A 15706-nucleotide genomic window follows, 5' to 3' on the forward strand; every position below is an offset into this window, starting at 1 on the left:
ATGACCTGTAGTTTTGGTCATTTATTTGATCTGATAGTTTTTTGTAGATCTTGTGCCAGAGTTTTCAACATGTCACCTACAAATAAAACCAGTTTTACTTCTTCTTTTCTAATTTGAATGCCTTTTTTTTTCCTTGCCTTATTGCACAGGCTAGAATCCCCAGTACAATATTGAACAAAAGTTGTCAGAGCAGAAATCCTTGCCTTGTTCCTGATCTTAAGGTGAAAGCGTTGTTCTTCACCATTAAGTGTGAGGCTTTTTATAGACACTCTCTATTAAGTTGAGGAAGTTTCCTTGTAATCTTAGGAATGGATATTGGATTTTGTCCAATGCATTTGCTGCATGTATTGAGATTATCAAATGGTTTTTCTTTTTCAGTCTGTAAATATTGCTTGATTTACCAATGCTAATTCAACCTTGCATTCCTAGGATAAGCCCCTGTTTGGGCCTATAATGTATTATCTTTTTAAATATATTTTTTACATATTTATATATCTTTTTTTCTAATATAATCTACTCTTTTACTGCCTCGTCTCATGTAAACTTGTGTAATTTCCCATTGGGTCCACCTTAGGAAACAGTCTTTAAGGTTTTCTCCATAAGACAAGTACCAGTATACTCTTTTATGGTCAATACAATGCTAATTCAACCTCGCATTCCTAGGATAAACCTCTGTTTGGCTATAATGTATTCTTTTTTTATATACTGTGAAATAAAAGTGACTAGAATTGTGCATATTATGCTTATGAGAGATACTGGTCCACAGTATACTTGTTTAATATCTAGAGTTTGGGTATTAGTTTAATGCTGGCCCCATAGAATAAGCTGGGAAGTATTCCCTCTTCTTCGATTTTCTGGAGGACTTTATCTAGAATTGGAATTATGTTTTTCTTATATATACCGTGTTAAAACCATACAAAAGAAAGCCTAAGTGGCTGTAATACTATCAGACAAAATATACTTCAGAGCAAAGAACATTGTCAGGAAAGAGGAGGGTCATTTGTAAAGTGGATAATTTCACAATGATGAAACTTTCGTAAAGGATAAATTCATACAAATAAGAGAGTAACTATGTTTATGCAACTAATAGCAGAGTTTCAAAGTACATGAAGCACAAATTGATAGAATTACAATTGAAAAAAACCAGTAATAGTCAGAAATTTTAATACTCTCAATAATTAGTAGAGTAAGTAGACAGTAAATCAGAAAGGATATAGATTTGAACACTAATATCAACCAACTTGACATGACTGACATTTATAGAACACTCCATCCATGTGCAAAAAACACATTCATTTCAAATGCAAGACAGACTATACTCTGGGCCACAGAACAAGTGTCAATAAGTTTAAAATTATTAGTATTGTACGAAGCATCTTCTCTGATCACAATGGGATTAAATCAGAAATCAGTAACAGGCAGCTATCTGGAAAACTCCTCCACTTACGAAAAACACAAGAAACCCATGGTCAAAAAAAGAAAGCAATAGGGAAATTACAAAGTATTTTGAAATGAAGGAAAATGAAAATACAATATATCAAAATATGTGGGATGTAGCTAAAACAGTATAGAGGGACACTTATCACACCAAATGCCTGTAGAAACAAGAGACATCTAAAATTAGTGGTCATCAGTTTCTGAGTTAAGAAACTAGAGAAACAAAACAATAAATTAAAAAATTAAAAAATAGCAGAATAAAGGAAACAATAAACATAAGAGCAGAAATCAATAAAATAGAAAACAGAAAACCAGTAGAGAAAATCCAAGAAAGCAAAAACGGGCTTTGAGATTTGAGATCCGTAAAATCGAGAAACCCCTCGCCATGTCGATCAGAAAAAAAGATGACACACAAATTACCAATTTCAGAACCGGAGGGGTCAGATTTTATAGACATTAAGTGGACAATAAAGGAATACAGCTAACAGATTTGCATTATTAAACAATTTAGACATTTCTACAAACTATTAAAGCTCACTCAAGAGGCGGTATCAATAAATATTGGTTGAATTAGTGAATGCCAGCTATTACTATGGGCAGGGTTTTAGAGAGAAACGAAAGCATTTTTTTTTTTTTTGAGACCGAGTCTTGCTCTGTCGCCCAGGATGGAGTGCAGTGGCTCGATCTCGGCTCATTGCAACCTCTGCCTCCCGGGTTCAAGCGACTCTCCAGCCTCGGCCTCCTGAGTAGCTGGGATTACAGGCGCGCGCCACCATGCCAGCTAATTTTTGTACTTTTAGTAAAGATGGGGTTTCACGATGTTGGCCACGCTGGTCTCGAACTCCTGACCTGGTGATCCGCCCGCTTCGGCCGGTCAAAGTGCTAGGATTACAGGCGTGGGCCACCGCGTTGGGCCAAAGGAAGCATTTTCCTTCCAAAGAAGCTCTCAGGTTACTGCAGGGGCAAAAAAACAGATAAAGCTTAATGTTGCTCCGGGGCAGAAGAGTAGAGGAGCATTGCTTAAAGAAAGGCTTCTTTGGGGACAAGTCACTCCGCCAACACATGAAGGACCCACGGAAAACGTTAGAGTTAGAACAGCTGCACGTGAGTTCACACAAGGGGCCCAGAAGTGGCCCTCCGGCGACTGCCTGCTCCCCTGTCCTCCTAGTACAGCCCTAACCCTTTCCCAACTGGTGCTGGCAGCAGTTAAGAAACCACCTCCTTCCAAGGCCAGCTGTCTTGCGCCTGCGCATTCACGCAAAGCGCTCATAGAAGGCGGGAGGGAGGGCGTTACCGGAAGTGTGACCTCTCGCTCCCCGCAGCCTATTCTCATCCGGGGTCACGTCGATCTTCCGGGTGTCTTTGACAGGGTACTCTACGCCGCTTTTTCTGCGACTTTTTGGTCTTCCGCTTTTTGCCACCGCCCCCAACCTTCTAAATCCTTGCGGCTCCTATCTTTTATTGTGTTACTCCTCCCCTGGCAGCCGTGCCGGGGGTTAGATCGCAGGCAGGGTCGGAGCTGGGCCTAGCTGCCCCACGGGCCACCACTACCTCCTTTGGTTCGAGAGAAAGCTACGACCGAGTACGCTCAGCCGTCCCAGCTCGGGCCTTGGAACTTCTGAGCGGGCAGTGCGGGTAGGCCCTGCTTAGTCCTTCCCGGAGGACACCTGTGAGTTTAGGGGGTTTCGGAGAGGAACGCAGCGGTGTAGGCCCAGGTCGGGGGCGGGGCGCGGGAAACTTTTTCCGAAACGGTAGCGTTTTGTTTTGAGTGGGAGGTTCCGGCGGTATCTCTTGGTTATTCCAAGTTTATGGGCGGCCCCTGGGCTGCTTGTACATTTTGAAGAATCTTAGGACCGCTTACTTTGCTTACTGGTTTTTCTCGTTCTCGCGTACTCCCTCGTCCACCACTCCAGGACCAAAAGAGGAAGATAGTCTTGGGACCCCTGCATGGAGTTTCAAAGGGTGGTAAAGAACTAAGGTAAATAGCTGGATTAATTAAAAAATTTAAAAGGCATTTATCTTTTAAGGCTTAATTAAATGGCATGAAATTGCCTCAGCTTTTCACTTATAGGAAAATGCACAGGTTAAGACTGTTAGTTGTGTACGTTCTTGTTCAGCCTTTGTAGAAAGGCTTTTCGTGTCTCAAGGTGAGAACACGAAAGGCTTATGTGTCTCACAACTTATGGATTCTCTAAATTACTTGTCTTATCTCTTTCAACTCTTTGTTTAAAATAGCAGATGTTTTTCATTAGGGTGAACAGAGAAGAAACAAAGGGAAACTGTAAAACACAATCTTAATAACAGATGTGCAGTGTATGATTTTGTGAGGAGAGAGATTGTAACTGATCACTAAATCTGTGTTTTTATATTACAGATAACATACTTAACTTTTGTAAATATCTTCATATTGTATGGTTCAGTACCACAAGGCTTCCAACACGTACTGATTAACAGCCATAAGGCTATTAATTTATACTGATTAATAGCCAGTAATAGTGACGTTACTTTGTTGGTGTGAATAGCCCTAATTATGCCTGTTAATTATGCCTGAAAATGTCTTGTAACAGCCTCCATGTGAAACAGGCCATTTATGAGTTGTTTAAGAAATGCCCTTTTGGAGCCATGTGACTAGATTATTTTTTGAAGACTTGGGGGTAATTCAATTCTTAGCCAAAGGGAATATCCTGTTCAAAACCTGGAAGTGGTTTTCACAGTGGGTTGGTAGGATTTAGGAATTGGATTTTTCGTATTGTGGAGAAAAGAAGTGGGTTTGAGGGATCAAAGATATTTGTACAAAATGGACAGTATCTTGGTTTAGCCAGTACAGTTCTGGTTTTTATACTAGGTATATTCTGCTTTTCAAAGAATCTGATGAAGGAATTATATATAACCTTGAGTGTTCTCTAATTTGTTGGAGGAGAGGTCAAGTTGAGGACAGAAATTCCAGGTTGCAAATTACAGGACCAAATACTTTATCACCAGAAATTACTACGAATTAATCTACTTTTTTTTTTTTTTTTTTAAGACGGAGTCTTGATCTTGTCACCCAGGCTGGAGTGCAGTGGCACGATCTCGGCTCACTGCAGCCTCCGCCTCCTGGGTTCAAGTGATTTTCCTGCCTCAGCCTGCCAAGTAGCTGGGATTATAGGTGACCACCACCATGCCCAGCTGATTTTTGTATTTTGTGGTAGAGACGGGGTTTCACCATGTTGGCCAGGCTGGTCTCAAACACCTGACCTCAGGTTGATTCATCCGCCTCGACCTCCCCAAATGCTGGGATTACAGGTGTGAGCCACGGTGCCCGGTGGAATTAATCTACTCTTTCACTGCCTTGTTTCACGTAAACCTGTGTAATCTCCCATTGGGTCCACCTTAGGAAACAGTCTTTAAGGTTTTCTCCATAAGGCAAATACAGTATACTATTTTATGGTCAAGTACAGATTGTGGAACTGATAACTTTTAAGGTAAGGAAAATTGGATATTGCCAATATCTGGATTTTATGTATCTCTCATAAAATTTGTCACATGGAAGATGGTAGAAGACCACAGTTAATGTGGAGTAATGTTTTATATAACGAATCCCTACTTACTGAGGAAACCTTTCATTCAGAGTATGAAGAAAATGAAGATTTGAAATTTTGTGGAGGTCCCCTTATTTCTGTTATAGTAATAGTTTTACTGTGTTTTATTTTGTGAAACTACATTCTGTTTAAAAAATGATTATGTTGTTTATGATAGATAATTGTTTTGATGTCATTTTTATTTTCATCAAAATCAATGTGAAATATATTAGAAAAAAGGAATAGAAATTCATGGGCATTTCATTTACTTCTTTAACTCTAGATGTCTTTCAGAATACCTATATTGATGAACATAGAATGAGTGCCTCAGAATGATTTTCCCCGACTTGAAGTCTACCTTCGTTAAGAGCCTGACTTGAGGGCCAAAATTCATACTGAGGAGAGGCTGGCAGATCCTTTGTTTTGCAGGGGCTCCAGAGCTTGATATGTTTCTGGGAATTTGGGATAGGCTGAACTAGATTTCTGCCCCAGAGTAAACATCTGGCTGTGGACTCATTCTAAGTTTTTAAGCTGGGGATAATTTGATCATTAACTTTGTAGAGTAGTTCTGGGCCACAAGACATCTTTAGATTTATTCTTAGTTTGGTTTTGGCTGTGTATAGGATGGAAACAAGGTGCGGTCTGGGGCTCTTAATGTCATTTTGGATCTTCAAATCTTAATATACATGGACCTTATTCAGTTACAGAGGAAAAACAGCATGTTTTTATAGGTATAAACAGGTGTCTATAAAGCAAAATTTGTTACAGTGAATTGTGTTTAATAGCATTTTCTCATAAATCCTATGAAGTAAGATCCTATGTTTTATGGGAAATTAGGTTAGGGAACCAGGGTTAAAAAAGGCCAAGAAAGAGTGTGAGCCTGAGCAAAGGATGAAAAGTGTTCGTTGCCCATCTTGAATCTGGCAATCCAATATTTTTCTTTTTTCTTTTTTTTTTGTTTTTGAGACAGGGTTTCAAAACTCCAGCCGTTGACCAGGCTGGAGTGCAGTGGCACAGTCTCCTTGGCTCACTCCAACCTGCGTCTCCCTGGCTTAAGTGATCCTCACACCCCAGCCTCCGGAATAGCTGGGACTTCAGATGCACACTACCACACCTGGCTAATTTTTGTTGTGTCTTGTTTTTTTTTTTTTTTTTTTTTTGAGACGAAGTCTCATTCTTTCACCTAGGCTGGAGTGCAGTGGTGTGATCTCCGCTCACTGTGACCTCTTCCTGCCGGGTTTAAGCGATTGCCCTGCCTCAGCCTCCCAAGTAACTGGGATTACAGGTGCCTGCCACCATGCTAGCTAATTTTGTATTTTTAGTAGAGACGGGTTTTGCCATGTTGCCCAGGCTGTTCTCAAACTCCTGACCTCAGGTGATCTGCCCACCTTGTCCTCCCAAAGTGTTGGAATTATAGGCATGAGCCACTGCACCTGGCCTAATTTTTTTTTTTTTTTTTGAGACGGAGTTGTGCTCTTGTTGCCCAGGCTGGAGGGCAATTGTGCGATCTTGGTTCGCTGCAACCTCCGCCTCCCAGGTACAAGCGATTCTCCTGTCTCAACCTCCCAAGTAGCTGGGATTACAGGCATGTGCCACCACGCCTGGCTGATTTTTTTTGTATTTAGTAGGGATTTCACCATGTTAGTCAGGCTGGTCGTGAACTTCTGATCTTGGGTGATCCATCTGCTTCGGCCTCCCAAAATGCTGGGATTATAGGTGTGTGCCACTGCGTGCGGCCTAATTTTTGTATTTGTTGTAGAGATGAGATTTTATCATGTTGCCCAGGCTGGTCTCTAACTCCTGGGCTCAAACAATCTGCCTGCCTCAGCCTCCCAAAGTTCTGGGATTATAGGGGTGAGCAACTGCCCAGCCCAGGATTATTGTATGTATTTTTACTAGGGGATTCCCTGGAATGCTGCTTAGTTCGAGATACTTGTCCATTTCCTCTGAAGAAGCTAGGGTGTACAGGTGAGGAAATATGATAGGATTATTTTCTTTTTTTAAAATCTCTTATAAAAAGATATAAGGGTCTGCTAAAAAAGTTGACAGACTTGTTTTCTGGAGGTTAACCTTGTCTCTGGTCCAAATTAGAGTCAGGCATTTGGGATGAGGTCCGATGGTGGTTCATAGAATTTTGTCCACAAGCTGTTATGAACCCTGGACTGGTGAGCCTTGTTATCTGTGGCCAACCTAGGGAATTTTAATCTTATGGAATTGAAAAAACAAGGAACAATGTTTGTGAGGGATTTATTTATTTCTTCCCAGATCTTTCTTTCTCTTCCCTGTTGTCTCTTACAGTTTTTTCCAGCCCTCCTAGTCACAATCCCCAGAGGCGACTATTTCGATTCTTCTGGCTACCTAGTTTTATTTTTCTCTGTTGTTTAAAAAAAAAAGAAAAGTAAAGTAAAGCTTCTATACTTCATTCTTTTGATTTATATTTACTGCAAATGAGGATTTAGCACTTTTTGTACCCTCTGTCATCCTCCATATAAAACTTGTGATATATAAACACAAATGTATAATATAATGTCATATATAAATAAATATATAATAAATTTTATATGGTAGCTCAGTTTAAAAAAATCAGTATATTCAATCTTTATTGTAAGAATCAGGTAGGTAACTATGATTATATTGCCTTTTTTATATTACCTATTGAGTGTTTTTTTCTTTGGTAATTTATTTTTAACTAGCTACTTTTCTGTATTTCTAAAATTATTTCTACTCTGTTAACAGAACTTTTCTCTATGGTCAAATACATCAGGTAATCTACCAGTTGATTTTTTTTTTTTTTTTTAACTTAGATATCTTCTTGAAGCCCTGCATCCTGCTATTCTAATTTGAACTGTTAGTTTCCCAACACTGTCATCTTGGGGCATTTACTTTGTTTCTGCCCTACATCAGATCTCCCTTTTTCTGGATTCCAGGTTTTCGTTTTCTTTTTTGATAACTTACCTAAGAATGTTTCTAGTTTCCCTTGCATTTGATAGTACAGCTAGGTATAGAATTTCAGCCTGAGAGCATTTCCATCAGAGATTTGAAGTCATGAGTCCATGTCCTGTGCTATTGAGAAGTCCAAAGCCATTTTGATTGCTTGCCCTTTGTTTATACCGTTTTCTCCTTCTGGAATATTTTATAAACTGCTTTTTTTTTTGTGTAATATTCGGAAACGTCAGTATAATATACCTTGACATGTAACTTTTTTACTGTGCTTTGTACTCTTTAGGTCCTTTCAATCTGAGGATTGGTGTCTTTCAGTCTTTGGCATTTTTTTGTTTTATTTGTTAGGTGATGTCCTGTGTTTTTTTCTGTTCTTCCTGGACCTTCTGTTATGTTAGATTACATAGTTTAATAGTGTTCTGTTTTCTCTTCTATTGTCTTGCCTCCTTCCTGCCCCTACCAACTTTTCCTTTTTGTTCTTTCTAATACATTTCCTCAAAGTTACCTTTTAACTTTCTTCTGGATAGTTCTGCTTTCAATTTTATAATTTCCCACAGCCTTTTTATTTTATTTTTTTGAGATACGGTCTTGCCCTGTCACCCAGGCTGGAATGCAGTGGCATGAATATGGTTCACTACAGCCTTGACCTCCTGGACTCAAGCAGTCCTCCCACCTTAGCCTCCTGTGTAACTGGGACCATAGGCACACACTACTGTGCCTGGCTAATTTCTTTGATTTTTTATAGAGACAGGGTCTTACTTTGTTGCCCAGGCTAATCTTGAATTCCTGAGCTCAAGTAATCCTCCCACCTCTGCCTCCCAGAGTGCTGGGATTGTAGGTGTGAGCCACCGCACCTGGCCCCTTTCTTTTTAAATAGCATATTCTTGTTTTATATATACAATGTCTTTTCATTAATCTGAGATTTTTTTTTTTTTGAGTGTTCATTTGTTCCTGACATTGTTTCTGTTTATTCCCAGGTTTTATTTTTCTTCTGGTGATCCATGGATGCCTATTTTAAGTGAAAATATCAGGAGTCTAATTAGAAACTCTAAAAATGTGTGGGTAGGGCCTGTCAACTAGTAGGCTTCATGTTAAGTTGATTAGGTAGCTAGCTTGACATTTTCTTGATGCATTCCCAAGTATTATTATGTTACAGGTTCTCTTGTTACTATGTTACATAGTTTCTCTGTCATCTTGTTTTTTCATAAAAGAGTTTTCTAATTGCTTGCTTTGAGAAAGTGGGTTGAGGGGTCCTATTTTTCTTTGTAGACTTTACCTGATACTCGTTTTCAGTTTATTACCTTATCCAATCCTTTGTAAGACTACAACCTTATTGTATGAGTCATTGCAAAGAATAAATATCTACTTTCCTCCCTGGATCAGTGAAGGATTCTGATTGCTTTGTATAGTTTTTCCCTATTCCTATGGAACAGAGCCCTCTTTTACTGGAAATCTTTTATATAAATTATGTAGACTTTGAGGGGAATCTCAGAATTTTATAAATTGTTAAGACAATATAAAATCCATTCCGTATTTGATCGGACCTGTAAGAACCAAATTCTAGGAATCAGGATGTCATGTGATGGTTTATACCTTTGTATAAATTAGATTGAGAATAAATGTAAGAATCTGTGGGATTTTATTAATGTCAGGTGATAACTTGATTTTCTAAAAGATTTTTTGATATGAGGGTAAATGTAGTAGGGTAAATTCATCAGAAAATTAGAAATGTGCATGTATCTTGCATCTGAATAATGCTAATCTTAGATTTAGAATTTATTGTTTGTTTCCTTTTGTTACCTACAGTGGCACTTAGGAGACCTATTTAACTTTGCAAATAAAATTTGTAACTTGATAACTAATTGTTTTAAGTTACTGGATAATAGAAGTGTTTAGTATCTTTAAACTATAATAATTTAATATTGTCTTTTAAAATTATCCTAGGTAGAAGAATACATGTTCACTTCCAGTGAACAAGAGCATGTTCCCAAACTCAATTTTGGGTCGCCCACCCTTCACTCCAAATCATCAACAACATAATAACTTCTTTACCCTGTCACCTACTGTTTATTCACACCAGCAGCTTATAGATGCACAATTCAACTTTCAGAATGCAGAGTAAGTATGGTGATATTTTGGCCCATGTTGTTGGTAAATTTCATTTTCTATTTGACATAAGCCCTTTTTGTATGAAACTTTCGAACGCGGAGAATATGTCGTCACATTTTTTTTTTGATAGGGAAGTATTTAATTTTTTTAAAGAGATTGGTTTTGTTTTTAAAGAAAAAATGTGTATATTATTACTGTTCTTTTCTTTGATTTTGATAGCTTGTCTAGAGCTGTGTCATTACAGCAGCTGACATATGGAAATGTCAGTCCAATACAGACCTCAGCTTCCCCATTATTTCGAGGAAGGAAGTAAGTACTTCTTAATTATTTTAAAAGAATATTTTTGCGTTTCTGAGAACTCTGTAACAGTGTATCTTGAATTAATGTTGTATGGACCCTATGCCCTGTGTTTTGTTTTCCGGGACCTGTACGATCAGATCAGTCGTGGAATTTTAACATTTTTTGCATTTAAAAATTTTAGGGGTTCTTTTGTTGATTTGTTTCTGCTTTATTGTATGTTTGTTTCTGCCCTACATGAGATCTTCCCTTTTCTATATTCCAGGTTTTCTTTTTCTAGAATAAAGCTAAGTTTCCTCAGAAAACCACTTTTTAATTGAGATTTTTTAACTAAATGAGATGGCCTTCTGTATTCATTTGCTAGGGTAGGGTTGCCGTAACAACGTACCACACAATGGGTGGCTTACACAACAGAAATTTATTTTCTTACAATTCTGGAGGCTAGATCAAGGTGTTGGCAGGATTGGTTTCTTCTGAGGCTTCTTTTCTTGCCTTGTAGAAGACTGCGTTGTCACTGGGTCTTAATATGGTTGTTTCCCTGTGTTTTCTGTGTCCTCATCTCTTCTAAGGACACCAGTCATATTGGATTAAGATTCATCTTAAAGGCCCCACTTTAACTTAGGTAAAGGTAACTTTTAAGAGGTCCTCTCTCCAAATACAGTCACATTCTGAGCTCCTGGGGCTTAGGACTTCAGCTTTTGAATTTCTAGGGGGACATAATTATAACATTTTCTTTCTAGTAAACTTTATGTTTTGATTTATCTGCATCCTACACAGGTAAGGTTCCATGATAACAAACATTGTAGTGAAAATTTCTGTGTAACATAAAACTTCCTATAGTCAAGTCAGGAGTCAATTAATTTTAATCTGTTTGATTAAAAGATATTCATTTATTACAAAATAGAACTTGAGAGGTGATTGTTAAAATAACATTCGGCAATATTTGAAAGATACCACTGTTACTTAAAAACCTATATAAACATTCTATAACCTTTACGTCTCATAAAAAAATAACACTATCGGTGAACAAGGTGCTGTAAAAAAAAATAATAACACTAGGAATTATTAATTGCTCATTATGTAGTAATCATTATTCTAAGCCTTTACAATTAATGGTTTGATTAAATCACATAACACTGAGGTAGGTACTATTATCCCTTGCCTGTTGAGGAGAAAGCTGACTCACACAAAGGTTAAGTAACTAGTTACTCAGAAGTGACATAGCTGGGATTTGAAATGTTGTATGTCTCTGAGTCATATGCTTATAAGCACTACAGTTTGTTCTTCAAAATTGTCATTGAGAAAAGTTTTATAATAATTCATTATTATATATTGACTATAATTCGTTATTATATATTGACTATAATTATAGTATTGACTTTATTCAGATTTTGTTTTTTGGAAATTGCCTTCAGAGCCAATTTGTGAATTAAGAATGAAAATAAACTCTATTAGACCGGGTGCAGTGGCTCACGCCTGTAATCCCAGCACTTTGGGAGGCCAAGGCGGGCGGATCACGAGGTCAGGAGATTGAGACCGTCCTGGCTAATACGGTGAAACCCCGTCTCTACTAAAAATACAAAAAAGTAGCCGGGTGTGGTGGCACGTGCCTGTAATCCCAGCTACTCAGGAAACTGAGGCAGGAGAATGGCAGGAACCCGGGAGGTGGAGCTTGCGGTGAGCCGAGATTGCGCCACTGCACTCCAGCCTGGGCGACAGAGTGAGACTCTGTCTCAAACAACAACAACAACAACAAAAATCTCCAATTAATTTGTAGTTAAACATTTTTAAAATTAAAATTGGCATTCTTATTAGAAGATATTCAGCATATACAGCTCTAAGATACTTTATGTTTAAAATTATTAAATAAACTTTTAGCATTTAGCACTGTATACTTTACCTGTGAGTAGGGGTTCCACTTATTTTGCAGATCTGTCAAGGAGAGAGAAATTGACATAATCCCAGAGGAGTGTTAAAAAATCTTCTGTGGGCTGGGTGCAATGGCTCATGCCTGTAATCCCAGTGCTTTGGGAGGCCGAGGTGGGCGGATCATTTGAGGTCAGGATTTCAAGACCAGCCTGGCCAACATGGTGAAACCCCATCTCCACTAAAAAACACAAAAATTAGCTGGGCATGGTGGCGGGCGCCTGTAGTCCCAGCTACTCAGGAGGCTGAGGCAGGAGAATAGCTGGAACCGTGGAGGCAGAGGTTGCAGTGAGCCGAGATTGTGCCACTGCACTCCAGCCTGGTGACAGAGGAAGACTCCGTCTAAAAAAAAAAAAAAAGAAAAAAACCTTCTATGACCCATAGAATTTTCAGGCTTAAAAGGAATTGGACCATTTTCTGTGTCATAAAGTGTTACCTACATGAACAACTTAATATAGCAATGAAGTCAATGTCTTTTTTTGCAACAAATATTTACTCTTTAATGATTTTTCCCTTTTTATTTTGCAAATATTTAAACCTCCAGAAAAATTTAAAGAATAATATAGTGAATATCTGTATGCCTTTTGCCTAGATTCATGAGTTAAAAGTTTAACATTTGATTTCTTTCTCTTTTTTTTTTTCTGCCCACCTGCTTTTTTTCCTGAACTATATAAAAGAAAGTTGTTGACACCATTTTATTTTACCTTAAAACATGTCAACTTATTCCTCCTGAAAAACAAGGCTTTTCTTCTGTGTAACCAAAATACCTTGATTATTCCCAAGAAATTTAATATTAATAAAATAATATTATCTGAGTTGCAGCTCATTTTCGAATTTCTTCATTTGTCCAATGTCTTTATAGCTTTATTGAAAAGTGTCTCTTAATTTGGTCTTTCCTGCTGATGAGTCAGAACATAGGTATATTCAAAGAGCCCTTTTTTATAACTAGCACTCAACTCAATCTTATCTTCCATATGTTATAGTTTGGATCTTTTCTTCTTAGTAATTCTATAAATAGAACTTTTCCTACAAAGTTTTCACTACTGAGATGAAACATTGGGGTAGTTCAAATATGGGAGACTAACTTCAGTATATACATGTAGTTTTTTCTGTCTGCATTATTACTATTTTTTTCTAAGGTGTTGAGAGGCATTTCTTGTGCTGAACGTGAATATTTTTAAGAGCCATATAAAGCTAATAATGTGACCTTATTGAAAGAATCATAATATTGTCATTATCTCTTACGATATTTATATATTTTTAATTGCTTTTTGTTATTAAAAAGTTGTATCTTTAATTACTAAGGTATATTGCTTGTTTTCAGGAGATTAAGCGATGAAAAAAACCTTCCTCTTGACGGTAAACGGCAACGTTTCCATTCACCCCACCAAGAGCCAACTGTAGTTAACCAGATAGTGCCTTTATCAGGTGAACGAAGATACTCAATGCCGCCATTGTTTCATACACATTATGTACCAGATATAGTCAGATGTGTTCCACCTTTTCGAGAAATACCATTTTTAGAACCTAGAGAAATCACACTGCCTGAGGCCAAAGATAAGGTAATAATAATGTAGATTTTAGTTTTGCCTTTTGGGAATTTAGTATAAATAATGTATTAATCAAAAATATTTAATATCCTGGATTCAGTAGAACATGCCTTTTTTTCTTGCAATGTTTAAAGTACTATTCAGCCTAATTTTCTGTCTAAACATTACTCTGATTTTTGGTAGCTATTCTTTTATAAAAGTGCAGCTGTCAGGAAATCAGATTTTCCCTGATGTATGAAAATTTTATTAGAACCCAAACACTTTCTTAGTTTAGAGAACTGCCCTGTTACTTGTTCTTACTGAAAAAAAAAAGTTTTTTTCATATAGCTATCGTAATAGAGTGTTAGAACACATTTTATTTTGGGGAGTCACTGAGAAAAACAATACATTCAAAGTGATACAATCAACAAAGATTTATCAAAAACATTTATAAAAAACATTTTCAGTTAAGTGAAATGAAGCTATTTAAATAATAATTCTTGGAAAATGACATTGTCAGCATTGGGGAACAATGAGTTATTTAACATCTAATACTAGAAACATATCTCTCCCCTCCCCCATATTTAGTGAAACCTAATACGGTTTTTCCGAGTAATTGAGAGGGTTTATAATGTAAATATCTGCATTCTCTTGGGTTGTCTGTGGTTTATACTTGCTGTTTTTGCATTTTCAAAGCTGCCACACTCTTGAGAAATGAGATATTTGTAGGCTAAGGAGAAGGACCATGAAGAAAATACAGCAACTTTGTTTTACTTTTGAGTTCCTATCAACCAGCATAGGTCTGAAACATAGTAAGTGTACAGAAATGTTGGGTCAGAAAAGCAACATCTGCTTCATTCCTTAGTTGTGCTGCTTTTTTATTCCTCTGTTATTCTTTTGTTATTTAAGTAAGTTACAATTATACCATAAAATTCACCCTTTTAAAGTGTACAGTTCAGTGGTTTTGAAATATATTCCGAAAGTTGTGCAACTGTACTATCTGATTCCCAAACATTTTCATCACCACCAAAAGAAACCACGTACCCAATAGCAGTCATTTCTCCTGCTCCCTGGCAACAACTAATCTATTTTCTGTCTTTATCCCATCCTGGACATTTTATATAAATGCAATCATTCAATATGTGGCCTTTTGTGTCTTGCTTTTTTCATTTAGCATGTTTTCAAGGTTCATCCATGTTGTAGCATACACATCAGTACTTCATTCCTTTTTATAGCTGAATAATATTCCATTGTATGAGTAGACCTCACTTTGTTAATACAGTCCTCAGTTGGTGAATTTCTGGGTTGTTTCCACTTTTCATCTGTTATGAATAGTGCAGCTGTGAATATCTGTACAGATTTTTGCATGGACATATGTTTTTACCTCTCTTGGAGTGAAATTGCTTGGTCTTATGGTAACTCTGTGTTTAACTTTTTGAGGAACTGCTGAAGTATTTTCTAAAGTGGTTGCACCATTTTACATTCCTATCAACAGTGTATAGGTGCTGTACATTCTTTACATGCTTGCTGAACTTGCAGCACTTGTTACTGTCTGTCTTTTTGATTATAGCCATTCTAGTGGGTATGAAATGGTATCTCATCGTGATTTGGATTTGCATTTCCCTAATGCCTAATGATATTGAGCATCTTTTCATTTGCTTATTGGACATTTGTATATCTTCTTGGGGAAATGTCTATTCATCGAGATACCTTGCCCATTTTTAAATTGGACTGTTTGTCTTTTTACTGTTGGGTTGTAAGAGTTCTTTATGCATTCTACATATTAGACCCTTACTGGATAATGATTTGTGAATTTATGCTCACATTATGTGGCTTGTCTTTTTACTTTCTTTTTGGTATCCTTTGAAGCACAGATACATTTCATTTTGATACAGTCCAATTTATCTA

At 37.3% G+C, this 15706-nt stretch overlaps 1 protein-coding gene across 11 annotated transcripts in view; it reads left to right on the forward strand.

Moving 5' to 3' along the window:
• Window positions 1-2755: 2755 nt before the first annotated feature.
• Window positions 2756-15706, forward strand: part of TENT2 (terminal nucleotidyltransferase 2) — a 73272-nt gene continuing 60321 nt past the window's right edge. For 2 of the 11 annotated variants that reach the window (XM_078004190.1, XM_078004193.1), the window contains exons 1-6: window positions 2756-3072; window positions 3351-3415; window positions 6897-6965; window positions 9882-10055; window positions 10266-10355; window positions 13594-13831. In XM_078004190.1, the coding sequence (XP_077860316.1) occupies window positions 9919-10055; window positions 10266-10355; window positions 13594-13831 (465 nt within the window). In that variant the 5' untranslated portion in view covers window positions 2756-3072; window positions 3351-3415; window positions 6897-6965; window positions 9882-9918. 11 annotated transcript variants of the gene reach the window in all.

This window comes from Macaca mulatta, chromosome 6, assembly GCF_049350105.2.
Source record: "Macaca mulatta isolate MMU2019108-1 chromosome 6, T2T-MMU8v2.0, whole genome shotgun sequence".
Classification (NCBI taxonomy): Eukaryota; Metazoa; Chordata; class Mammalia; order Primates; family Cercopithecidae; genus Macaca; species Macaca mulatta.